General features: G+C 32.8%; 3 protein-coding genes across 3 annotated transcripts; 2 read left to right on the top strand and 1 right to left on the bottom strand.

The window, feature by feature from the left end:
• Positions 1-690: 690 nt before the first annotated feature.
• LOC126660945 (glucose-6-phosphate isomerase 1, chloroplastic) lies at positions 691-5,910 on the top strand. Its single transcript, XM_050354674.2, has 14 exons — positions 691-1,452; positions 1,567-1,689; positions 1,794-1,892; positions 2,016-2,099; positions 2,770-2,913; positions 3,000-3,065; positions 3,517-3,585; positions 3,687-3,794; positions 4,168-4,220; positions 4,301-4,439; positions 4,542-4,698; positions 4,847-4,925; positions 5,383-5,449; positions 5,529-5,910. Exons 1-14 carry the CDS (start codon positions 919-921, stop codon positions 5,658-5,660), a joined length of 1,854 nt encoding a protein of 617 aa, XP_050210631.1. The 5' UTR covers positions 691-918; the 3' UTR covers positions 5,661-5,910.
• Positions 5,911-7,429: 1,519 nt separating this feature from the next.
• Positions 7,430-16,050, top strand: LOC126654923 (uncharacterized). Its single transcript, XM_050348929.2, has 23 exons — positions 7,430-7,699; positions 7,789-7,849; positions 7,937-8,566; positions 9,013-9,263; positions 9,366-9,425; positions 9,549-9,683; positions 9,832-9,950; positions 10,029-10,340; positions 10,699-10,786; positions 10,866-10,971; positions 11,054-11,164; positions 11,594-11,757; positions 12,041-12,161; positions 12,329-12,553; positions 12,638-12,825; positions 13,087-13,254; positions 13,344-13,449; positions 13,758-13,895; positions 14,515-14,676; positions 14,767-14,967; positions 15,205-15,399; positions 15,481-15,552; positions 15,649-16,050. The coding sequence occupies exons 2-23, from the start codon at positions 7,802-7,804 to the stop codon at positions 15,799-15,801; spliced, it is 3,753 nt and encodes a 1,250-aa protein (XP_050204886.1). The 5' UTR covers positions 7,430-7,699; positions 7,789-7,801; the 3' UTR covers positions 15,802-16,050.
• Positions 16,051-19,125: 3,075 nt separating this feature from the next.
• LOC126665961 (uncharacterized) lies at positions 19,126-21,991 on the bottom strand. Its single transcript, XM_050358907.2, has 6 exons — positions 21,535-21,991; positions 21,051-21,141; positions 20,758-20,921; positions 19,912-19,939; positions 19,668-19,776; positions 19,126-19,441 (listed from the first exon to the last, which is right to left on the bottom strand). Exons 1-6 carry the CDS (start codon positions 21,823-21,825, stop codon positions 19,360-19,362), a joined length of 765 nt encoding a protein of 254 aa, XP_050214864.1. The 5' UTR covers positions 21,826-21,991; the 3' UTR covers positions 19,126-19,359.
• Positions 21,992-26,714: the final 4,723 nt, after the last annotated feature.

Below are 26,714 nucleotides of genomic sequence, written 5' to 3'. Positions count from 1 at the left end.
TTGACCCCTAAATTTTATCCTTTTGTTCTCTATGACCTCTAAACTATTTTAGTGTTTCATTGGACATCTTAACTATTTTTTTTCTATTTAATTCCATATTAGTAAAGTAATGTCAGCAATTTTATCCACGTTATCGTGCGTGATATGCAAGTTTCAAATGAAGGGTTAAATAGAATGAAAAAAAAGAGTTAAGAGATTTAATAAAATACAAAATTAGTTTAGAGTTCGTAGAGAATAAAATGGTATGGTTTACGAGTGAAATGATGCATTAATTAAGCCATTTGTTTAGGTGGAAAAATAATCCACCTAACTTTATATGTAAGAAAAATTATTGCACACAACCGTTGCGCCATGTCATTCATGCAACAAACCAATCGTGAGTTAGCCATGTGGAAAATTAAATGATAAAAAAATAAGTAATAATTAAAAGATTCTCTATCGCAAATGCTCATTGACTTAATGTAAAAATGACGTGGCGCAACGGTTGCATGGGATAAACTCTCCATATGTAATGCTCTTTGCATTGATATTTATTAATTTATCTTTTTCTAAAAAAAAAACACGAGAATCAACAGTTAAAATCTGAAAAGGAATATTCGAGGGCACTCCAGTAAATTCAGAAAATATCAACGTCCACTCTCGTCAACTCGTACCAACAGAAACACCATTACACACCGGTCAATCGAAATCAATCAACTTGTGAATCCTGTACACTCACTCACAAAAGACAAATAAGACCCTGTGTAACACCAGAAAATCACATTTCTTGCATTTCCACTGTCGCCAAAACTAAACAAACATTGTCGTCACAACTAAAAAAATATCGTCACCAAAGATATGGACTAACTAATCAAAAGCTTCTCCTATTTTTCTCTTTTGTTTGACTTTATAGTTATTATCGCCGGCACCGATTCATCAATGGCTTCACTCTCCGGTCTTTGCTCATCGTCTCCATCTCTAAAGCCGAAAAATTCGCTTCCCAAAGCCACCGTTAGCTATCCTTTTCTTAAAACCTCACTCCCATTTCCAGCTCGCGCCACTCGATTCGCTCCATCTCAGTCAGTTGCTCGCGAAATTTCTGCCGATTTATCGAAGACAAACGATAAGCTAACGGTGAAATCGAAACAAGGACTAGAGAAAGATCCGAGTAGTCTATGGAGAAGGTACGTGGACTGGCTGTACCAGCACAAAGAGTTGGGGCTTTATTTGGATGTCAGTCGGATCGGGTTTACGGATGAGTTTGTAGAAGAAATGGAGCCCCGATTAAAGAAAGCTCTTAAAGATATGGAAGAGCTTGAGAAAGGTGCTATTGCGAATCCTGATGAAGGGAGAATGGTTGGTCATTATTGGTTGAGAAATTCGAGTCTTGCTCCTAAACCTATTTTGAAGCAACAGATCGATAAAGCTCTTGACGCCGTTTGTGATTTTGCTAATGAAGTCGTCAGCGGTAAGGTTAGTCTTGTAATTGTAATTTTTGATTTTGAATGTTTGAACTAATTGTTTGTTGTCAAGCTTTGAATTATGCATGTTTTTATGTTGACTAATTTTTTTTTTGACATTGCGCAGATCAAGCCTCCGAATTCTCCAGAAGGACGTTTTACTCAAATACTATCAGTTGGAATCGGAGGTTCAGCTCTTGGACCAGAATTCGTTGCGGAAGCTCTTGCGCCCGATAATCCTCCTCTCAAGGTATCCAGCATTGTGTTCCTTCTTTAAGTTTTATTTTCAGTTTTTGATTGTAGTAAACTAGTAGTAATATAAATTGTATTTCTATTTCATCGCGTTGTTTGCAGATAAGATTTATTGATAATACAGATCCAGCTGGAATTGATCATCAGATTGCTCAGCTTGGCCCTGAATTGGCTTCTACACTTGTGATAGTTATTTCTAAGGTAAACATGAATGTTCGACATTGAAGTGAGACATGTTTTTTCTATGTTGTATGAGCATTTTGATGAGACTTTAGCACATGTTGGATATGTTGTTAATTTACTGTTAATTTGAATTGTTTTTAGAGTGGCGGTACTCCTGAAACTAGAAATGGTTTGTTAGAAGTTCAGAAGGCCTTCCGTGAAGCTGGCCTGGAGTTTGCAAAACAGGTTTTGACCTCAGGTTCTTTTTTCTGCTTTTTGTTTGTTTCTCATTGGTTGTTTTTGTTGCCATCAAACATTTCTTTTAATAGGACCGGAACTGCAGTTTGGAATAAAAGATTACGATGTATGCTCCATTTGTGATTTTATTTTGTATTGTGATTTTTCTGTGCTTATGCCACTGGTTTTGTTTGCATCTCACCCTGCAACCTGGTTACACTCCAGGGAATCACATTGACCACTTTCCAGTTTTGTCATTTGAGACAATTAGGATTCCTATGCTTATTTATGAATATGATAATAGTAAGGTGGGACATCTTTCATTATCAGCACAGTAACGGTTTTATTGGTGTTTTATGTCAATTACAGCAAATGGACTGCTTTGCTATTCTATCTGTAGAATTAATTTAGTACTCCCTGGTTTTGTAACTTCATACTTTTATCTGTATCATTGACCATCATTGAGCTTTGATCATTACCAATACTTTTCTGACTCTACTGATGCAACAGATATGCTGTTTTTTGTGTTTGTTGGATTGTGCTTGTACTTTGTGCTTGTACTTTGTGCTATACAAATTATGATACATGCGAATGTCTTTTGTATTGGTCTCTGAACTTTATCTGCACTCTCTCTCTCATTTTCATTGGGCTTGACATTTAAATTCATCACTTGGTTCAGGGTGTCGCCATAACACAAGAAAATTCATTACTAGACAACACTGCAAGAATTGAGGGTTGGTTAGCTAGATTCCCCATGTTTGATTGGGTCGGTGGCAGGACATCCGAAATGTCTGCAGTTGGCCTACTTCCGGCAGCACTTCAGGTGAGTAATCACTGAATTCAGAATCTGATCTCTTTATTTGTTATATATGTTCTTGCATGACTTCTCTTGAGTTATTGTTACTTCAGGGGATTGACATTAGAGAAATGCTGGCTGGTGCATCATTAATGGATGAGGCAAATAGGGGAACAGTGGTATGTGTCAATTTAGATCTTATCAGTAATAACATTTAGAGCATACATTACAATCAAAGATTCAATAATTATTTCCCTGTATTCTTATTCCTCCTATTATCTGGCAATTCGTAAAGTTAATCCAGTGTTCTCTTAATTTATAACTAAAAAACTTACAATATGAATACAGAGACTAGTAGTATAAACATTGAACACAAAATGATCTGATTTCCTTCTGGAATACATTTGTTTTATGCTAAGTTCAGAAGGAATTTACTTCTTTTAGTTATCTTTTCAAGAGTGTACAACTGTTCAGGGGTGATTATCCACTTTGCAAATTTAGCTCCCTTTTAATTGTTAAAACAGTACATATTAGTTGTGGTTGATATAATTATTTTGAACTTCTTTAAATTTCACTCACATTTCTTGTTTATCAAAGGATTTCTCTGCTGATGTTTTTTTCATCTTCCAGCTCAAGGATAATCCTGCAGCTTTGCTTGCTTTATGCTGGTACTGGGCCACCGATGGGATAGGGTCCAAGGTACACACTGATTTACAAAAATGAAAATAAGCACTTTCTTGTTTATACAACCAAAAGCTTATTCCATTTATGAATTTTGTTTTTGCTTCAACTTTCTTCAGGACATGGTCGTCCTTCCATATAAGGACAGCCTATTATTATTTAGCAGGTATTTGCAGCAGCTAGTCATGGAATCTCTTGGGAAGGAATTTGACCTGGATGGTAATCGGGTATGTGCTAACATTATGAGTATTATCTTCCTGCTGCTGCAGTGCTGCTGTGATTTACCGCTTCTGTTTTCCTTCTGCAAAACATTTTATCATTTTAAAAATTAACATTTCCTGAATTGCTATAATTAGCCTCATTAAACAAGTTATTTAGAGTTTGATCTATGCATGTAGCAATCAAGTCAACTCATTGGGTCAAGTAACAAATTTAGTATGGGAATATTGCATTTAATTAATAAATATTTGAAAAAAGATTATGCCATGTCTCTTTCTCGTTTCAGCCATTTTGAGTCAATATGAAATAACTATATATGTGCTAGTTTGCTAAGTTATTTCTTTTGGTTTTGCTAATTATAAGATCATTTTAATCGGACAGGTGAATCAAGGAATTACTGTCTATGGAAATAAAGGAAGTACAGATCAGCATGCGTAAGTGCTATTTATTGTTTACCATCTTTTTCGAGGATCATATTATGTTAAGGCTTGAACCATGTTTTGCCATTTTTCAGCTACATTCAACAATTAAGAGAGGGTGTGCACAACTTCTTTGTGACTTTCATTGAGGTGCTACGTGATAGACCACCTGGTCATGATTGGGAGCTTGAACCAGGTGTCACATGTGGTGACTATCTCTTTGGAATGTTACAGGTTAGATCTTTTGAAAGAGCCTGGTAGCCTCCAAAGATGAAAATTTGTTATTAGTCATCACTGACTGTTCCTCTTTGCTTCCCTAATTGAATTGCTTAACAGGGTACTAGGTCAGCCCTGTATGGTAATGACAGGGAGTCCATAACAGTTACAGTGCAGGAAGTGACACCTAGATCAGTAGGAGCCCTCATCGCACTTTATGAGCGAGCAGTTGGGATATATGCATCACTGGTCAATATAAATGCTTATCATCAACCTGGTAGATACCCATATCCTCTTATATGAAAATTTGTACTATTCTGTTGCTTTGTGTTTTTGGTTTGCTGTCTTTGCTATTTCCATACAATTAAGTTGAGGCCGGACTAATTTAGTATATTTTCACATATGCATCTTAAATCTCACTTTAGGCGTGGAAGCTGGGAAAAAGGCTGCTGGGGAAGTATTAGCTCTTCAAAAGCGTGTGTTGGCCGTACTCAATGAAGCAAGGTAAAATGCCACATCCTTATAATACCTTATATTCCCCCGTGCATTCTTTTACTTTTGCTTGGGCAGTTATCAAAAATGTGTGTTTGGCTACCAAACATATGTTCACGGAAGATTTTGCCCCACTCACTACCCTGCTTCTGTTTCTGTCAGAACATACAATATATTTTTCTTCTATTTATTCATTTGTGCTTATAAATTGACTCTTAGAACCATCTTCTGGGGTTTGGAAGCAATTTATTTTCAAACAGCCTTACCATGCTCAACAATTTGGCTTTTAAGATGTTGGACGTACTGCGTTACGGATTTGCATTTCTGAAAATGTTCCTAGTTGGAATGCAGAACAAGTTGGAACAGGATGAACCATTGTTAAACTTCCAACTTCTACTTTATATGCTTTTCCCCTCTTGCTTTGCTTTTAGTTGGCTTTTTGTTAATAGGGTGTTGCTTCTCTTTGCAGCTGTAAAGAGCCTATTGAACCATTGACACTCGAGGAAGTGGCCGAACAATGCCATGCAGAAGAAGATGTACGTAGAGCCTTCTCCTTATAATGACATGAAAGATAATAAAATGCTTTGCTAATTTTCTATTGGCCCATTATTTCAGATTGAAATGATATACAAGATTATTGCACACATGGCTGCCAATGATAGAGCACTAATTGCCGAAGGTAGTTGCGGTTCACCACGCAGCATCAAAGTGTTCCTTGGGGAGTGTAATGTTGAAGATATGCTTTAATTTTTATCACGAACGTTATCATGATGAATTTGTTTGTTTTATATTTACGCAGAGTTAGCTCCAATAAGCTGATTTTGACCTCCTTGTATTACATCAACTTGAATTTTCATTTGTTTTCCTCTTTGGATAAACATCAGAATAAAATTTCCAGTTACTTGTTTGTCAGTTGTATTTGCAAGTGAACTACCCGTTCATATAAACTGATGTAATTTGTTAGTGACAAAACCAGCAACGAGAAGTAACTTGTAAATGTTGTCCTTTATATAGCCTAACCATTACTTTTCTTTGATGCGTGCAAGGCATTGTATAGATCTTATGATTACTGAGGGTAAGTATAGTTGCTGTTTTGCTGGTTTGAACAGTTTAAAGACCACTTTGTTCGAGCAACTACCTTCAAATGTTTCCAGTATCTCCTCTCTGCCACATTCCTTAAAAACTCCGAACTTGGTTAGCTGTAAATGAGAGTTATTGTTGCACTGGATAGCACATTTTCTGAACACTTGGATTTTCCTTGGGAGGTGTCGGGAAGGAATCGGAATGTAATAATATCGATTCATACAGATATAGAAGAAAAGGTTCTTTATTGATTCAAACGCTGTACCTATGGGATAAGGATAGCGAAAGAGGAAAAAACCGAAGATTTCACATAGTACTTTTGATCGAAAAATCAATCTGATTTATTTCGTACCCTTCGCTCAATGAGAAAATGGGTCAGATTTTGCACTGGATAGCACATTTTCTGAACACAGGCAAAACTAACCTGATAAAAGCCTTGTGCAGTATTGCTCCTCATCATTGCTATTTGTTCTGTCTACCTAAAACGGTAGGTGGTAGGTGAGACAGTTAGGAGAGGCAAATGGGCTTTTTGCTTGCAAATTGCAATCACATGTTCACATGGTCATTCTTAGGACTATATTTTTTTCTTTTGGAATAAATTGACTTGGTTAATCAGGAATTTTTTACCTTTCTACTAGTTGCCCACTTTTTTATTAATCATTTTAAATTTATTTCGAATTGATTAATCATTTTCATTACTTATATAAATTTATCTCACACCAATCTCTGGAGGACCCAGCAGTGATTATAAATTTGAAAATGCTTCTCCATCGGTTAGTTCAAAACAAAAAGAAAATTCAAATTAAAGCTTATATTCTGCTTGTATGATTTTATGTGGAATGATGGGTTGAACAACTATAAAATATTAACAGAAAGGACACTCAAGTCCTTACACTGTAATCTAACTTCACATGTCTCCATCATCATTGACCAAACTTCTCGAAGCAAATGAATATTTGCATATTTTATAAATTCGATGCCTTTTTAAATACATAAATTTGATGTCTTATACTATTACCATATGAATTTTGGTCGTGTCTCTACCAAGGAAATGGCAGTAAGTAAGAAAATGTATGGGTAGGTTCAAAAAAATAAAAATGTATGGGTCTTGTGGGACCCATTAGATCATGTGACTGGCTCCGTAGTATGAAATCATATATAGTAGCGGGAAGTTAGAGCAAAAAACATTGTCCCCACTTACAACGTTCGACTCGACTATTTTAACGTACTATTAAACTAAAACAATTTCAAAATTGAAAGAAAAACATAAACGGAGGTTCTTTGCCAGGTCATCCCTGCCGTTATTTTTCCACTCCACTTTTCTACGTGCGCTTTATTATCGGTTTTCTTGTTAGAAGCAATCCGTTTCGCTTAAACGGCATCGTATTCACTACCCCTTGAGCTATACGTCGACGTTTCATGACCTCATAGTTTTAATTTGCTTGGGAAAAGACAAAAAGCAGTGCGTCTCTTTTCGTTTATCTCTACTCCTATTACAGAGCTGATGAGTTGAGTTGAGCTGAAGCAGCTGCTAGAAAGAAAAAGCTTTTGCGAGAAGCAAACTTTCTTTCGCTTTTCTTTTAGAAACTTTTCTCAAATCTGAAACACAACTTTTAATTTCTCTAAGTTGATCTCCTCTCTCTCTGTCTCTCTTCTTCACTTACAGTACCCTCTCGTTGAGCTTTGTGTGTCTGTTAATGAGAGTGAGTGCGCTGTTTCAAATTTACGCATTATATCTCGCATTTTCCTTCTGTTTTATCAAACTCAGATCTCTCCCTTTTTTTGATGCAAGGTGAATCAGCAAAATGTTCACTGAAGGACTCGACTCCAATGCACTCCGCTGGGTTCGACAGGTAATTTTTTATTTACTACAAGCCTAAGCCTAAACCTAATGATTCGCTTTCTTATTATGCTTCTCATTATTTTTTTACTATTTTTAGAACCAGAAACAACATTCGCTCTCATTGAAGCCATCAGCAATAACAACAGCAAGAATTGATCCGATCACTAACCGCCGAAGCAACCGCGGCGGATTTGATTTACCTCCGCCTTCTAAATTTAGAAGCGGACACCTCCCGCCCTCTGCGATTCCGGTATCCAGAACCACCGATGACTCCGCATCTGACGATGTAACAATAGAGTCAGACGAAGAGGACGATATTTACGGCCGAGGACACTATTCTCTCGATTCTTCACCTCAAGATGATAGAACTGGAAGAGTTTCTAATTCCGCTACATTCACCGGTCAAAGAGGAGTCAACGCGCGTTACGCTACTGACTATCTTTATTCTGATGTCAGTTCCTCTATGGATACAGTCGCTGAGAGCTTCCCTAGAAGGAATGATAATCAGAGGTTTCCGGTTTATACGGAAGAGGAAGATGATTATGAGGAGTCGGATTCTGGTCGTAGTTCGGAGTATTCTACTACGCAAGGCGGCGGTGGTGGGAGTATTAGTAGTGCTTTGCCTGATAGGAAAAGTAGGCTTCGTGTTTCTGAAGGATATGCTTCGAGCGTAACATCTTCTCAGGTTAATGATAATAATAATAATGCGGAACACATTGTGAGAAAGGTATGTGAATTTTGATGACATTCAATTAATTAATTGTTAGTTTATTATGCTTTGAGTTGATTAGGTTGACTTCAGTGATATTTGGAGCTTCTGATTGCTTTTATCTCTTTGTTTGTTTGTCTCTCACATTGCTTATTTTGCATGTTTCAGATGCTGAAATTATGATAATTCGTTACATTCGCAGTTCCCGAAATACTGCTTTGTGAATAAGGAAATATTTAGCAATTTCTTTTATTGTTGAAGTTTATGGTATTATCTGCTGCTATAAGATATAGATAATGTACTAATAGTGAAAATCAGAAGTAAACACTGGCATGCTGGCCGAATTGAAATAAGAATACTTTTCGTTTATCTGCATGAGAGTTTTTACTTCTTGTGCTATCTGCGTGTTTTGGTTTAATTCTTGTCCAGCCTTGCCTTAGTTGATGACTTCTTTTGTTTTACAGGATTTGCATCGTGGAGAACTGTTGAGCGAGAAATTTCCTTATGACGTTAATGTTCCCAGTGCGCCTCCAATTTGTGGTTCTTCCGAGAAAATTGAAGAAAGCGCTGTACTGGCATCTGGAGTGCATAAAACCACAGGCATTGCAGTTTCATGTGGTTTATCAAACAATAATGGCACAAATACTATCAAGCCTATGCCTGCAGTTGAACCAAAAAATAATTCTGTAAACAAAAATCATGATCAGTTCATAAGGTTTGCAACTTTTTGATGTATTAATTTAGACTGGCATTTTATGAAGTTGATATCAAAGTGTTTTCTGTGGTTGAAAATTATTTGCCTCTTGTTTCTTCACAGAACAACTACCGGTGCAGAAGTTGCCGTTCCTCCAGCTAGACTCCCAACATTTCACGCAAGGTATCGGGGATCAACATTATAATTGTTGATGGTGTTAAATCCAATAGCCAGTTCTTTGATTTCACTTTGCCCATTAAGTGCTGATATCTCTCTCCTTTTTTCCTTATTGTTTCAAAATATAAGTGCGTTAGGGCCATGGCATGCTGTCGTTGCATATGATGGATGTGTGCGGCTTTGCCTTCATGCTTGGGCAAGGGGGTGCGAGGAAGCTCCTATGTTCTTGGAGAATGAATGTGCTTTGTTGCGGGAGAAATTTTGGTGATTTTTTAATATCTTCCTGTTTTCTGGAGTATCAGTTATTTTTATAGAAGTAGCATTAGTGAGTTAGTGTACTCGTGAACACCTATCGCGTGATTTAATTCATAATTACTCACTAACTCCAGTTTCCATTTTTCTTGAACTACAGTGTGCAGAATGTTCTATTGCAGTCAGAGGAGGAACTAATGGAAAAGCGCTCTTCTGAGCTTGTTACTGAGGGTCCTGCTGCAAAATCAAAGAAAATTGTCGGGAAGATGAAGGTGCAAGGTGATATTTATCCCTAGCTTTGCTACTAAGTTTCAAGCATATGTGATGGTTTATCCTAATATCTCATCCCTTATGCAGTGCGTAAAATAAAGACAGTTGTTGACCCTCCTACTGGCTGTAGTATGCCATCTCTTACTCTTAGGGCGCCAAAGCTAAAACTCGAAACTGTTCGATATCGGTTCTCCAAATTCCACTCAACACTTTGTACTGCTTGGCAAGCTTTTCGGAAAGTTCGTATTGCACATCGTATGCCCACTAATGGTTCCTTCTCTCGCCAAAGCTTGGCATATGTGCATGCCAGCACTCGGTATATTAAACAAGTGTCTGGACTTCTGAAGACTGGTGTAACTAGTTTGCGTAATAGCTCATCCTCATATGAAGCTGTGCAAGGTATAGAAAGTTGTGGTTTTATGCAATATGGTGGAATGCATGTCTATTACCTATCTCTAAAATTATTAAATCACCCAACTATAGTCAGTCAATAATTCTACTTCTGCTGACTATTTCTTCTCAGACTTTTTTCATATTAATCACAAAATGTGCGTTTGCAAACTTTAACAGTATAATAACATTTCAGTCTGCCTGCTCAAATATTATTTTGCAGATCTTAGGCTGCTTTACAATTTTAACTACACTATTTCATCCTTTCCGTTTAACTGCTATAACTGAGTGGCCGATTTTAGGTAGCTTAATGTGATATCCAGGCTTGTCATCCACTTTTAACTGTCTTTTATGCTAATGTCATCAGAAACATACACTTGTTTGTTACGACTGAAAAGTTCAACAGATGAAGATGCCATCCGAATGCAGCCTGGATCTAATGATATCCATTTGTTGTACGTATCATTATCCAATACTGAGTTCTGGTTATATTTTCATTATATCTGCTTCAGAAAGGTATTGATGACTCTACAGCTTTCCAGATAGTCTAGGGGACGACCTAATTGTTGAAGTCCAAGATTCCAAGGGGAATAACTATGGCCGTGTCCTTGTTCAAGTTGCAACTATTATTGAAGATCCGGTAATATTTTGTGGCCTTGCTAAGGACAGTTGGGAATTAATGGTTCTTGTTTCCACTTTGACCCATTAAAAATTTGATGCAGGTTGATAAGCTGCGCTGGTGGTCTATATATCGAGAGCCGGAACATGAGCTTGTTGGCAAACTACAACTTCAGATTAATTACTTGACAAACTCAGAAGACAGTAATCTCAAGGTGAGATACTCATTTAGTGATGCTGAAGCCTTGTTGAAATCCACATAATGTATATCAATTGTTGTGTCATGATTGAAATAGAGTTGGACTCTTCTTATATATGCTAACAAAATGGGATTTCAAATTAAAATTTCAACAAAATTGATCATAAATTAGATTGCCATGTCATGTTGGTAACAAGTGAAATTCACTGTTTAAATGAGGAATAAATCGCTAATGAAAATTTAATTTATTTTTCCAAGCATGGGTCATTAGAAGCTCCACTTTAGAAGGTAAATTATAAGAAAATTTTCTCGGGATGTCTGTATGTAAGTTGACTAGCATCTGTGCATGAAAATTACTACTCTTTATAAAACATGAGCTCATTATTATAACAATGACATCATGAAGTCTTGGTTATGAGATTGATTGTTGATTCTTTCAAAGTAGTGTGGTTCTGTAGCAGAAACAGTGGCATATGACCTTGTTCTAGAAGTTGCTATGAAGGTTCAACGTTTTCAGCAAAGAAATTTATTGCTCCATGGTTCCTGGAAATGGCTCCTTACTGAATTTGCCTCATATTACGGGATTTCTGATGTCTATACCAAGCTCAGGTACTAAGGCCTGTTTTGCTTAGAAATGCATATGTATAGTATCTTAACTTGAACTAAATATAATACAGGTTTCATCATTTCATTGTGCACTTTCTGGAATGATAGCTAGCCATTTGACATTGTATACATGATAATTATTGAAAATAAGATAAAGATTTGACATTGTATACATGATAATTATTGAAAATAAGATAAAGACAATTAGGTTTAAGCTTGCTCGTGTTTAGTTACTCTTTCTCTCTGTTGTTAGGTTATTTTTTTCAATAATGTGTGATCCTAACAGGTACCTCTCCTATGTAATGGATGTGGCTACACCTACAGCTGACTGCCTGACTTTAGTGTATGATTTTCTTTTGCCTGTCATTATGAAGGGGCACAGCAAGAGCATGTTGAGTCATCAAGAGGTAAATTTTAAAATATGCAATTTCTTTTGAATCTCTATTAACAGATTTTTTTTTCCTGAAATTTACTATAACAGTTGTTTGGTATGTATTTATGCACGCTTTATTTCATGGGTTCCTACTTGATGCTCATTGCTCTTTTAACATGCATGATTTATTGCTATTAATAGAACCGACTCTTGGGAGAAATCAAAGATCAGATTGAACAAATTCTTGGTTTAGTTTTTGAGAACTACAAGTCTCTTGATGAATCAGCATTATCGGGTATCATGGATGTTTTCAAGCCAGCAACCGGGCTTGCAGTACCTGCATTAGAACCTGCTGTGAAACTATATACTCTTCTTCATGACATATTCTCTCCAGAAGCCCAAACAAATCTGACCCTCTATTTCCAGGTAAAAAAAGTGAAAATCTTACTATAAAGGCCTTATTTTAACTTTTCTCCATTTCCCTCATCATTTGAAGAGTTTCTTCTTCAGGCTGCTGCTAAGAAAAGATCAAGAAGGCATTTAACTGAGACAGATGAATTTGTTACTAACAATGAAGCTACTTTGATGGATTCTCTTGCAATGTCCACAGCATACCAGAAGATGACTTCTCTTTGTTTGAACATCAAAAATGAAATCTCTACTGACATTGAAATCCACAATCAACATATCCTTCCTAGGTAGGTTAAATTTTATTAAATGTCATTTTCAGATGCACTAATTTTTTTTGATAATTTGATTTTGAACCTCTAGGAACCCGGCCTTGGTTTCTGATGCTGCATTTATTTAAATGCCTATATCAATAGTATTATGTCTGCAATCATCATTTATTTACTTTTGCCGGATATGTAGTGAATGCTTATCTATTTATTTTCTTGTTAGTTTCTATAATCTGATGCCAGACCTAAAAGATTCTGACATTCTAGTTTCTTTGCCTGCAGTTTTATAGACCTTCCAAGTTTATCTTCATCCATTTACAGCACAGAGCTTTGCAATAGATTGCGGGCATTCCTGCTTGCATGTCCTCCATCTGGTCCTTCACCTCATGTAGCAGAACTCGTTGTTGCAACAGCTGATTTTCAGAGGGACCTTGCTGGCTGGAGCATCAGGTAGCCGGCTGTTAAACTCTTTCGTGTTTATTTCCTCGTATTGTTTGCAGTTCATTTACCTTGTCTAATTCTTTTATGTCATTTTCCAGTCCTGTGAAAGAAGGAGTTGACGCGAAAGAGTTGTTCCATTTGTATATTATGCTATGGATTCAAGACAAGCGCCTTTCTTTGCTCGAGTCGTGTAAACTAGATAAGGTAGGAAAAGCATAGTTTATTGTCCAATTCAATCCTTGTCCATATTAATTTTATGCTTTGGAAAGAGCTTGTCATTTATGATTCTGCAAGATATCATTTAAATCCAGTTTCTTATTTAATAAATAAAGAAAGAATATGCAAAGAATTTGTGTTGGTGGATTCAGTTGCTCTTTTGGCCCTCATTAGTTGTTAGTTTTTCTGACTATTGTCTTGCATTAGTTTTTAATAGAACCATTTTATTGGTATACATTCTTGATTTACTGAGGAAGTGCCTTCAAATAAATTGTATTAAAGTCGACTTATTGCAGGTAAAATGGTCGGGAGTCAGGACTCAACACTCAACCACTCCCTTTGTCGACGAAATGTATGATCGTCTTAGAGAGACTATTGACAACTATGAAGTGATCATATCCCGATGGCCAGAATATATTTTTGTGCTTGAAAATGTAGGCTCAGATGAGTTCTCTTGCCTTGATGACTTGATCCATTATTCTTATTTTTACAATTAATTATTAACACACTATTGCATGAAATTCATTGTCTCACAACTGTTCTGATTGAGGATTGGATATTGAATATTCAAATTTTTATAGCACAGACCAGTAGATTATTTTCCATTCCATCCCGCCTTGTTTTTTTGTCAATTTTTTTAGAAGACAATCTTAATCAAACACCAATAGTTAGTCATGGGTGAGCAAACAATTCCCCAAGCATGTTTCAGTATTTTTTAATTGAATGCGCATTTGCTATGCATGTGATTTGCTGTTTTGTGAATGAGTTAAAACACTTTGGTCAAAAGCATGCTATTATCAGCTTTCTGAACTGAGGTCTGTGGAAACAAAGGATTAAGGGGTCAAATGCCTAGTAAATTGTTAAGTTACAGAACTACCATATTTGTTTTATGGGAGAAAATGTACATAAAATGTTTCTTTTTATGTGGAAAAACGTCATTTGGAGCCTTTTTCTCTCACTATTAGTTGATAGTCTATCTCTGCCTCTGATTTTCCTTCCCGACGACATTATACTCATTAAACTTATTTGTACTGGATGTGCCTCATCAAAAAGGCTATTGCTGATGTTGAGAAGGCTGTCGTGGAAGCTTTGGACAAACAATATGCAGATGTACTGGCACCATTGAAGGAGAATTTGACTCCAAAGAAATTTGGCTTCAAGTATGTTAAAAAGCTTACTCAACGATCTGTGTGTGCATATACAGTTCCTGATGAGGTGAGTTGTAATTTCTTGACTATTAAGATTTCTTTAGCAATGTCATATCAATAGGTTTTAATTATAGGTTTTAATTTTGGACCTTTGCAGCTTGGGATTCTGTTGAATTCTATGAAGAGGATGCTTGATGTCCTGCGTCCCAAGATAGAAACTCGGTTCAAGGCTTGGGGATCTTGCATACCTGATGGTAGAAACACAGCTCCTGGAGAGCGCCTTAGTGAAGTGACTGTGATGCTGAGAGCCAAGTTTAGGGGTTATGTGCAAGCAGTTGTAGAAAAACTAGCAGAGAACGTGAGTATTTTCTTGAGAACAAGATTTCATTTCCTTTTCCAGCTTATGTTTCATAAAGCAATAGATCGTGAATCCTCGGTCAGAATATTCACAAACTTGTATACATTGTAATTTAATTGTAAAATATATGCAGTTGCACTAAACAAACATCAACATTCGCGTCGAATAAATATGAAAAAGAAGTGAGTTCTTTTTTTTAATAATTTACATATTAATTGCTTCTTTGTTTCCTGGCAGACCAAGTTGCAGAATTCTACAAAACTAAAAAAGATTCTCCAAGAATCAAAAGAATCTGTGGTGGAGTCTGATATAAGAAGCAGAATGCAGCCGCTAAAAGACCAGCTGACGAATACAATTAACCAGCTTCACTCTGTTTTTGAGACTCATGTCTTCATCGCAATATGTCGAGGTTATTGGGACCGGATGGGGCAGGTATGCATCATGAGGATGGTGAGGAATAGTGTCAATAGAGTTGACTTCTGTTAACTGAATGTTTCATATTTCCTGTTACAGGATGTTCTTAGTTTCTTGGAGAACAGAAAAGAAAATAGGTCTTGGTACAAAGGATCACGTATAGCAGTTTCAGTAAGTTGCTTATGGAACTTTACTAGTTGATTTAATTCATCTAGTAAAGAGATTTTATTTATATATTTATGCTATTAATCTAACCTTATTTCATAGGTCCTGGACGACACCTTCGCCTCACAGATGCAGCAGCTGCTTGGCAACACATTACAAGGGAAAGATCTGGAGCCAACAAGATCGATCATGGAAGTCCGCTCGATACTCTGCAAGGATGCCCCTAATCAGAAGGACAGCAGCTTCTACTTCTGAAAATGGTCATTTTTGTGCGCAGGTAGTTTGTCTGTCTGTCAAGAATGCATTATACATACCCTGTTGCTGCAGCCAATTTTGACGAGGGAGCAAGCAGCTCAATTGCTCTGGATTCACCACTTTTTAAAGGCAATAAAGCTGCTTTTGTAGATTTTTGGTACAAAATATATATAGTAGCACTTGAAACTTTATTTCTTAATACTGATTCTGTAAACATCTCCATATAAATATATTAATAGATTTCTCTTCGATCTTTGAGTCTCTAATAGTGTACTAGACGGAACAGATTAGAAACCAAAAAAATGGTAATAATTGTAAAGGCAAGTTTCTTCTACTTGGGAAAAATAAACATCTATTCAAATGTGTAACTGGGTTTGCATTGCATTGCATGTTGTAGAATTGGACTCTAGCCCTTCATCATACAGTCTTTTGCTTAATCCAACTGCTGTGATTTTTTTATGTGATTTTTTTTAGTTTTTTGCCATTTTTTTTGGAGTTTTACTATATTATCATACATCAAAATATAATAATAGCCTAATATTTTAATTGCAAACAACAAGTTTAGCCATCAATTTGACTATTATTGCTACAAAAAATGCAATTTGGATATTATTGCAACAAAAAAATGCAATTTGGATATTATTGCAACAAAAAAATTAAAAGGTTTGGATATAATTGCAACAAGTCGTAAAGGTTTGGGTTTTTTTTTACCATTAGGCCTAATAAAAAACATCTTCCTCAAATGAAGAGCATCTTAATTTTAAAAATTAAAAGTTAATCTCACTCTCTTCTCTAAATATACATAATAGTTTGTCTATTGTGTTAAAGATAATCCCATATTGGTTAAGAGAACAAATATAAATGAATTTATAAATATGAAGGTTCAACCACCTATTAACTAGTTCTAGTTATTAGGTTATGCTTGAACCTAAACACTTTCATAAATATGTGGGTGGATTGTCACATTCTCACAAATTTATAATTAATTACTCCCACTAATATTTCTAATATGGTATCAAAGAGGGTCTGGTCCGGGTTCTTAATTTGTCGGTTGTTCGTCTGGATGTCCAGTCCCAGCGGCCCAGTCCGGTGTTGCCGCTGCGTATTAAATCAAAAATTTCAGTGGGTCTCGCCCGGATTCTTAATTCGCCAGTTGTCCGTCTGGATGTTCATTCCCAGCAGCCCGGTCCGGTGTTGCCGCTGCTTGTTAAATTAAAAAGTTTCAATTTCAAGGGGAGTCAATTTCAAGTGAAAAAGTTTTAATTTCAGGGGGACTCAATTTCAAGTGACAACCGGATGTCCCTTGAAGGGGAGTATTAAAGATAATCCCACATTGATTAGGAGAACAAATATAAATGAGTCTACAAGTGTGAAGGTTCAACCACTATTAACTAGTTCTAGGTATTAGGTTATGGTTAAATCTAAACACTCTCATAAGTATGTGGGTGGATTGTCATATTCTTACTAATTTATAACTTGCATATTATTGTTACACTCTTTACTTTAAAGAATTTGACTCTTTTAGAGGGTCTATAAGAGATGCTCTTACAATTGTTTTATAAAACAGTTTATAAAAAGGGATTCAAATAGTTTCTAAAAATATAATTTATAATTTAAAAAAAAAAATCAATTTCAAACAGTTTCATGTGATTTAAAAAAGTATCAAAAAAATTTATGAACAACATTTTCAGTAACTTATAAAAAATAATCTCTAAAAAACAATTCCTAAAACAATTGCTAAAAAATAATTAGAAATAGTTTTCATACAGTTTTCAACGGTTTCAAACAGTTAATAATGGTTTTTTTTAATAATTTAAAGTCATAAAAATGATGAATCCATCATATTTTTTTTGAAAAAATGCCAAAAAAATGTTAATATTTTAAAAAACGTTGCCGAAACAATACAACCGCAACAATATATTAGAATAAATTACCATAAAAATGATGAACCCTTCGAATTTTTTCTAAAAAAAAAGAAGAAGAAGAAGAAGAAGAAATGCAGAGAAAATCTGAAGAAGATCACGAAGAAAAAGAAATTCAATTGTGGCACTATTCTCAATTTAGTAACATTTGAGATATAACTCATTGGTATCCTAATTTCAAGTTATTCAACTGTTTTCCTCCACCTTTAGATGATGATATCATTAAAGTTTTTAATTATTAAAAATAAAATTTAATTTAGTTTCCCAATTGTTTTTAATATAAATTAGTTTAATTGTTTTTAAAAGAATTATACTATACAATAATAATATTTTTAAATAATTTAAATAAAAAATTATTAAAATTAGTATAACATCTCTAAATAATTAACCGTGTATGTTATTGAATATAAAAATTATAAAAATTCCACAGTAAAAAAATTCAATCAAAAATTTATTAATTTTTTATGTTGAAATATGTATATAGTTTCAAAACTTAAGCATAATTTTTGTGTTGATTTTTTATTACATTGTATGATTAAATACCAATTAGTATTGATTTTTTTTTCCAACTTTCTTTTCGTTTTAAATTTTTAATTAATGATGAATCAAAATGTCATTTTAATAGAATTTTTTAGAGTAAGAATCATAATTTTAACTTTTCTGAGTTATTTTTTAAATTTATGTAGCGAATGTAAAAGTTTTTCTTTCAATAATTGTAATTTTATATTTTTTCAAATATTCGATCATAAATTTCTAAAAAAACTGAAAATTAATATAAACATACGAAATAGGACAAAAGTTTTGATATTTGATTAAGAAAAAGAGATGTAACTATATTATTATTTTACACAAACATTTTGTCTCATCCAAGTTAGACATTTAACCACTAAATGGATGATTAATATAAATTATTGACTTTTTATTATTGTTAATTTTTTTATATATTTAATACTTAATAACATATAAAACTAATTATTTTTAGAGATATTATACTAATGTAAATACTTTTTTATTTATTTAAATTATTGAAAATTATAATTATCATGTAATTTTTTTTGTAATTTTAAACTAATTTTTTTTGTAATTTTAAACTAACTTATACTTAAAGTTGAGGGACTAAACTAAACTTTATATTAATTATTAAACCTTTTAAGGACATCATCATTTGATGGAAGGGGAAATAGTTAATGAACTTAAGAGTTGGGAACAAATAATCATTTTTTTAATTAGTAATTATAACATAGGGGATAATACTAATTATTCCATTAAATTAACTTAATTTATAATCTTTATTTATTAGTAAAGAATATAGATTAAACCTCCCATGGAAAACGTATCTTTGTATCTCTCAAATAAATGAAATTAAGTTCAACAACTTCCCAAGTAAAAGACAACAGCCTAATGGACATGTTTCAAGTCTGAACATTATGAATAAGGAGGCTACACAACTGTCCGCAGCTGAATTCCAAATATACATTTGCTACGCGTACGGTGAGAGCAAATAAAGCTTACAATGAGAATTTACCAATGAATTTGAATTACTTGGAAGTCCTTAAAAAATATTTACAAGATCAAATCAAGTTGGATAATCAAAGCACAGTTACAACATAGCACTTCCCAAGTCATAACTTGAGGATCAGAGGAGCTTCGATATAACATGGCAAGAAGTCCAGAATGCTTTTGAAGCTGCTCTAACAATAACTGGGTTTTGGTATATCCTGTCAGGTTAAAAAGCGCAAATAGAAGTCCGTAAATAAAATCGAATCGAATCGAATCGTTTTTAATAAGAGCAAGTGAATCATCGTGTTTAGGTTTTACTAAGAAGTGTGTTGGATAACAGGATAGTTATGCACACAACTGACAGGATAATCATGTTAGCAGAGTACGGAAAAGAGCACCACTCTATCCGATCAAATGCAAAAAAAAAAAAAAAACTTTGCTTACCCGATGGCAGTTGCTCCCCAGGAAGCTACATTATAGACGACTTTGCTTCCATCCCATGCCTTCCGAAGTTTCCCTTTCTTCTTTTTAACTGAGAATGTCTTGCCGAGAGCTTAAGAAAATTTAGAAGATGATTCAGAACTTTCACCCAAATTGGCCAATACAGATATTGTTTCTATTATTGATGCATAAAATAACATAGAACATAAGAAGGGACGAATAATTTAAAAAAATCGTTTCAACAGACCTTTCTGAAGTTGATTAGGGGTCAAGTCCTGCAAAGAGACAATTCGCCAAGCAGCAGTATTAGATGCTTTGCATAAATATCGTTATTGGCTTCAATGCGCAAGTATAACGATACAAAGTACTAATTCTGACTTAAAATATCACAAGTGCCCAAATGATATAGCTTATAATGTGTCCTAATAAAGACAGAAAAAACTAAGTTGTAATTTAAATTCCAACTTACGAAATGGTTGCCAATCTAAAAACAGGCAGACAAACAAATAAGAAAATGCTTTAACAGGGCAAAGATAGATACGGCCCTTATAACACCAAACATCAAGGATACGCTCAGATTGAAGATCTGAGATGGTAAGCTTTAATAGCAGCCATATATACAGGTAAAAACAGCGGACCAGTAGTTCATCCTTAGTGTTGATACAAAGAACAGAACAGTATTTACATGTTTAACATTATGCACCATACAATCAATAAACAGAACAGTTGTCAAACCAGGATCAATAATTCACTCTAATTATGATACTGTCCAAACACTTTCTATCAATTCCACTGTAAGATTGCTCCAAAATGACATGTCCTCATATGTGCATATTTCTCTAAGTGTGTTTGTAAACCTATCTAAATTACATTATCTTTCCACGCCTACTCACATATATCAAACTATTATTAGAAAATATTTCTAAACATAAGATCCCCTAAAATAAATTTTGCCCGACATCTGTTTTAAAGGTACAACTGATGCAGGCAAACAAAACAATGAAAGTAAAAACCAAAGTCTATTGCAATACTAGCAGTTTCAATTACTTTGACAGGTGATAAAAATGTAGGAGTGAGAAAAAATAATTCATACCTTAGTCTGTTCAATGGAATATAAATAAGCAGCTGTGAAGCATGCAATACCCTCTACTATGTCTTCTTGCCGAACAAAAATATACTCATCTTGACCATCTGAACCAGAATTTTCATTTTCCCATAGATCATTTGCACTGACCACGTCCCAAGAATTACCATCTTCTGCAATATAGAACAACTCTGTTAAAAGAATAACTACTATAAACTCTTCAAAGTTGAACTTGAAGATTTTAACAAATTTAAGACTTAAGCCAAACATGATAGTTGTGATACCATCTTTTAGATGCATACCAGCTATATTTTGTGGAACAGACACTTGAGCAAACTCTAGCTTTTCTAGGAAATCAGCACATTCAACTCTCGATCTGAGAAGGTTACATAACTGCAATAACATGAGAACTATTAATGTATTAGAGATAAAGAAACTCATGCTTAGTATTGAATCAGAATAAAAGCATCCACAAAAGCTTAAAACTGTTACATAAAAAGTGCACCTTTTATCGAGTGTTTATCTCATATAAGGGTTGTGCCACATCATTTTTACATCATTTTTACAGCAAGCCGACTAGCATTTGCGATGGGAAATCTTTAATTATTACTTATTTTTTTATCATTATACATTCCAACATGGCAAACGCCTCATGGCACAACTGTTTCGTTGTATAATTATTCCTTCAATAATAAGCACTTTCCTATTGAATTGTACTACATAATTACGGTTCTATAGCACATAAAAATTAAATCTAACAAAAAAAATGAATTCTAAGCTATATACCTCATAAGCTTCTTTATCTACAGGAGGCGCAGAAGAAGAACTCTCTGAACTGGAGTCTTCTAGCTTATCGCCGTCGTCGTTGTCGTCATCATCATCGTCACTAAGAAGATCAACATCGGAGTTACTAAGCAATTCCAGAGCTCTTTGGCACTGCTCAAGAACTGTTTTCAACGTTTTTCTTTTGACGCGAACTCGATCTTTATTGATGCTGCTCCTCTCATCGTCGTCATCATCATCTACACCTAAACCAACTGCTAGATTTGAGGTGCTCGATACTTCTTGGATTTCCATGGACTTAGAATTTCAAATTTCACGAATTTGAATCCTTTTTAGGATTTTCTTTTTACCTAATGAAACAGAAACGGAGAAATAGAAAGGAAAAAACCCTGAAAATTTAAAAAATTCGGTCCATGGTAATATAATTGGGAGTTTTAGGGATCCTAAGAACTGTTTGGTAACAGGCGATGATGATGAACTATATGATTGCGATTGGCAAAATACATATTTCGATCCCTGCACTATCGCACGTTTTTGAGTTAGATACCTCCACTTTTATATGTCAGCATTAAATCCCTATAATTTTAATTAAATAGAGTCTCTTGGTGATAGAAATGAAGTGTGTGTAGTTTATGTGTTGTTAGTGTGACTAGAATAAATTTTTTATTCATTTTCTATATAAATTTTTAAATTAGTTCTCTATATTTTTATTTTTATTGAAAGTAAATTCCTCAATCAAGGTTTTTTTTACGATCTAGCTTGATACCGTCAATTAAAGACCTAATATTTATAAAACTAAAAATGTCAAAATTTGTTGTATATGAATTCTAGTGGAGGGATTCAATTCAACAAAATGTGAGAATATAAAATTTCAATTATTATTTTGTCATTAGGATTCCACATGTGTTTTTCCTTTTTATTGTATAAGTGTAATGTTGTATTTGTTGTCTGCGGGGAGAGACGACTTGATTAATTTATTTAATTAATTCTGTTGCTTTTAAAGCTGTTTTATGTTGCCATGAATTGCACGTATATGGTTTCTTAAATTAACTTGCTTGATGTGTTCTATTGTCTTACGGTTGTCCAATCTTTATTTTAAACTAGCTTTAACCCGTGCGTTGCACGACATTTATTAATTTTTTGTTTTTTGTTAACTTATAAAAAAATATTATTGAGTAGAATTTTGTATTTTTTATTTGGATATTTTTTTATTTATGAATCAATAGGTATTTCATATTTTAATTTTAATAAATAATTATGAAGCATATTTTTTTTAAAATATGTCTTAGCATTTGTTAAATAATTTTTAAAAGATACTATATAAAAAGATTTCTTAATTAAAGAAGTTGGCTTCTATATCAGTAATTTTTAGTTTAACCAAAAACTACCATATTTATCTTAACTCTGAAATTTTAGTCAAAAGGATTTGTTATTTACTTTTATATAGTCATTAATTTTAAAAAAGAAGTGGAAAAAAAATTAAAATATTGTTTTTTTCTATTTTATAATTAATTGGATAGTTTTTATTTATTTATGATCTAATAGATACTATACGTTTATTTGACTTCTAATAAATGTTTATATGTCATTTTGATAACATCATAAATGTACAAGTGACCAAGTAACTTGATGAAAAAATGATTGAAGCAAATGGGATAATGAGTAATTTTTTATTCTAATATTTTTATTTGACTGTCAATCTATAATTTTAGATATTTACAAAGCTATAGTTGTTTTTGAAAGTGTGCATATACTGTTTATGTTGTGTCATTTTATTCACAAAAATTGGTTTCTCTATTTAACTTTATCATTATATTTAATCAATTATAGCATATGAAAATATAAAAATTTCACTCCATCAATTAAACTGAACATATTTATTATATCCAACAATTTATTATGTAAATTAACTATTAAATTGAAAATTCTAATATTAATTTAATAATATAAATATATAGAAAAACATATATCATGAAGAATATAATACTTAATTTTGATGTTAGGGGGCGGCAACTAATAATCAGAGATTATAAATTTATGAACAATATTATATAATTAATAGAACAGGAAGAAATAATTACATATAAAAAAAAAGAAAAATTATAAGAAACATGAGATTTTATGAAAATATGTCAACTCATTATCAAATAATGAATTTATAGAAACATTTCTTATCGAATTTTTACGCAAAATACTTCTTCTCGTACTCGTAGCTTAAATAAAGAAGCATATTGATATTTAAGTACATATTTGAAGCTAAAATTGAAAGATTAAGTGACAATATTTCATTAGATTATTCTTATTAATCTTATTTTTTTTAGAACACAATTTTATTAGTTTTTCTTTTCGAGACACAATTTTACCCTACCTTTTTTATGATTATTAGAAATAATAATATTTATTTATCCATGTCATATTGTCGAGTGCAATTTCATTTTTCATCACCTACAATCAAACACAATATACATTAATAATACTCAAAATTATATAGATCCGCAGAGATTTACTAAAATAAAAATGATAGTCATTAAGAAAAAAAATCACCATTAGAATATTTAAAGAAACTTACTAATGATAATTCGTAAAAATTCACTGAAATAAAGAATAAACTATACCTTGTTACTCTTAAATCCATCACAATTGTTGAATAGAGAAACACATAAAATAAAATAAATATAAGAACTTTTTTTATGATGAAGAAGGAAATAATAGAAAACTTACATAAAAAATTAGTAGATTTTGTGTAGTGTTTAGTATTGTTAAGTAAAAATATATGGGTATTTATAGTGATGATTTTAGGTAAGTTAAAAGATTTTTGACACTGGTGAGATGATTGCAATATAACATCAATTAATTGCAATAACTTTTGTTTTTTTTTTAGAATAACTTTTGTTGTTGTTATCTTATTTTTTTTTTTTTGTTGTTTTATTTATTTTATTCAAAAAAAAAATTGTAACGTTTTTGCCTTTTTGTTTTTCTTTATTAGGTGTTAAATGTGAAATTATACTTATGAGTTATGTAGCCGGAAATAAGGAAATTTTGTGTTAAATGTGGAATTCAAATGATTATTTATAACTCCAAATAATAAAATAATTAAAAATAAAAATTAAAAAAATGATATATTAGATTGTTACCTTATTTATTATGAAAATTTTACCTTATTCATTATTTTTGTTATCACCTTTATTTAGTATTTTTTGTCAAAGTATATAAAAATTCTGCCATTTTACCTCATCTAGTTAATTGGAAATAAACATAATTAATGTTATCAAATAAATTTTTTGCAAGATTAGTAAGTAAAGTCTGCCATTTTGCATTTATCTTTTTGCATTTAGATGATAGACGGCTTTTATTTTCTATTTTTCCTCTTTTCCTTTGCAAAGTAATATTTCATCCATGCATAATAAATACATGGTTAGACCTATATTTGAATAAGATTATAATGTTTTTAGATTATTACATATTTAATGATATATAAACTATAAATTAATTTTTCTATTTTAACACGAAATTTTATTTATAATTTATTTGCATGTTATAAGAAGGTTGTTAGGTATAAATAAAATTATAAGATGTTAGGTATAAATAAAATTTAAACCCGTGATTTATTTCAACATTACTTTTAATTAATTATTTTTTAAAAAAAATGAACCAAAATTAAAAGAACACAAATATGGTATATAAAAATAAAGTTTATGAAGAACATAATGAAAAGAATATTAGCATTTATATAAACGAAATTATTATTGAAATTATATAATTAAAATAATAATATAAGAATTACCATTAATTAGAGATATGTAATTATATATTGCCAATTTTGTAAAATTTATGCCAATTAAAATAAATATATAAAATAATTAAATATATTGTCAAATTAGATGAATTAGTATTTAATGTGAGTAATTGTCATTTACATAATATTAAATGAAAGAATTAAAAAGAAAGAAAAAATATTAAAAAGAAGAAAAGGATGCGAACCAATTACATGTTGCCACTTGTCAATCATAGGGAAAAAACGTCCTGCTTTATGTATATATCACTAAACTTATCTTAAATTATAAAATAATCATTAAATTTATTTTATTACAAAATGGTCATTGGATTACAGTGGAAAATCACTATTACAAAACTCACCGTTTTTTATACAAAACATAATGTTTTGTGCTTACTTGACATGCCGGAATTGGCGAGCCACTCTCTCCCCTCCATGTCAGCACAATTAAATGGCCACATCAACATTTGTGTATTTCACTAATTAATTAAAACAAAACGGCAAAAAAATTATTCTTTGAAGTCTTCACAATCGTTTTGTCTCCCTTTCCTCATATGAACCTTAAATTGTCTGTAAACACTTTCATTTCTTTGATGGTTCAGAACGTACATTATGTTCTAAACCCTAATATTTTTTTTCTCATCCTTTTTGTCTATTTCCCTTTTTAAACCCTAAACTATCCTCTTCTCGTCGCAAATTGCAGAAGTGATGAACCGCCACCGGAGACCCCGTTGGCCAAGTTAAGGTTCCTAGATAAAACACTAAAACTATAGCCACAAAAAACTTCACACGAGTCCATTTTGACATCTTGCTCTTCATTTCCGTTTCTTTTTTTATCCAGCTTTTTCAGCAACCCAAGTATGACAGATTTTTTCCTATTAGGAATATGTAAATCGAAGTAACCACACCCACCTCTAAACTATATAAGATAAAAATTCAAATTTCAGTTTCAACACACTATAGTTAACCTAGCATATTTCATTACCAAACTTTATTACATGGTAACCATGGTGTCCAAAGAACCGCCATCCTAGGTTCGTTTCAGTCCAAGTGGTTTTTAGCATTACTAGTTGACTGCAATGGCAGTTTGAAATGAATTTCAGACGACCCATTTGATTGGAGTTAGGGTTCTTTTGTAATATGAATTGAGAAATACTAAAAAAATGATATGAAGTGAGAAATATGAAATTAGATATTTTTGGTCAAAAAACGAAGTGCACAAATTAGGGTTCTTTTGTGTTAATCAGATTGAAGAAACTAGAGTTTCTTTAATCAGAATGAAGCATTTGAAGAAATTAGGGTAGAATGGAAGAAATTAGCGTACAATATAAAAAGTTAGGGTTCTATTTTATGATAATAAATTTGAAAAGATGAAGTGCAGAAATGGAGGTTGCTGTCACGACCCAAT

This window comes from Mercurialis annua, linkage group LG1-X (genome assembly GCF_937616625.2).
Source record: "Mercurialis annua linkage group LG1-X, ddMerAnnu1.2, whole genome shotgun sequence".
Taxonomy (NCBI): domain Eukaryota; kingdom Viridiplantae; phylum Streptophyta; class Magnoliopsida; order Malpighiales; family Euphorbiaceae; genus Mercurialis; species Mercurialis annua.
Note: the sequence above shows the minus strand (reverse complement) of the source record. Positions and strands in the feature narration are given on the sequence as shown.

Bases quoted from the DNA above. Each gene is read 5' to 3' on its own strand.
- LOC126660945 (XM_050354674.2), top strand. From the start codon at position 919: ATGGCTTCACTCTCCGGTCTTTGCTCATCGTCTCCATCTCTAAAGCCG. The intron at 1,690-1,793 runs GTATCCAGCATT...CGTTGTTTGCAG, and splicing joins CCGATAATCCTCCTCTCAAG to ATAAGATTTATTGATAATAC. The intron at 2,100-2,769 runs GTTTTGACCTCA...CACTTGGTTCAG, and splicing joins GCCTGGAGTTTGCAAAACAG to GGTGTCGCCATAACACAAGA.
- LOC126654923 (XM_050348929.2), top strand. From the start codon at position 7,802: ATGTTCACTGAAGGACTCGACTCCAATGCACTCCGCTGGGTTCGACAG. The intron at 10,341-10,698 runs GTATAGAAAGTT...TAATGTCATCAG, and splicing joins CTCATATGAAGCTGTGCAAG to AAACATACACTTGTTTGTTA. The intron at 15,553-15,648 runs GTAAGTTGCTTA...CTTATTTCATAG, and splicing joins GATCACGTATAGCAGTTTCA to GTCCTGGACGACACCTTCGC.
- LOC126665961 (XM_050358907.2), bottom strand. From the start codon at position 21,825: ATGGAAATCCAAGAAGTATCGAGCACCTCAAATCTAGCAGTTGGTTTA. The intron at 19,940-20,757 runs GTATGAATTATT...GTCTCTTTGCAG, and splicing joins ATTCCATTGAACAGACTAAG to GACTTGACCCCTAATCAACT. The intron at 19,442-19,667 runs GTAAGCAAAGTT...TTAACCTGACAG, and splicing joins TGGGGAGCAACTGCCATCGG to GATATACCAAAACCCAGTTA.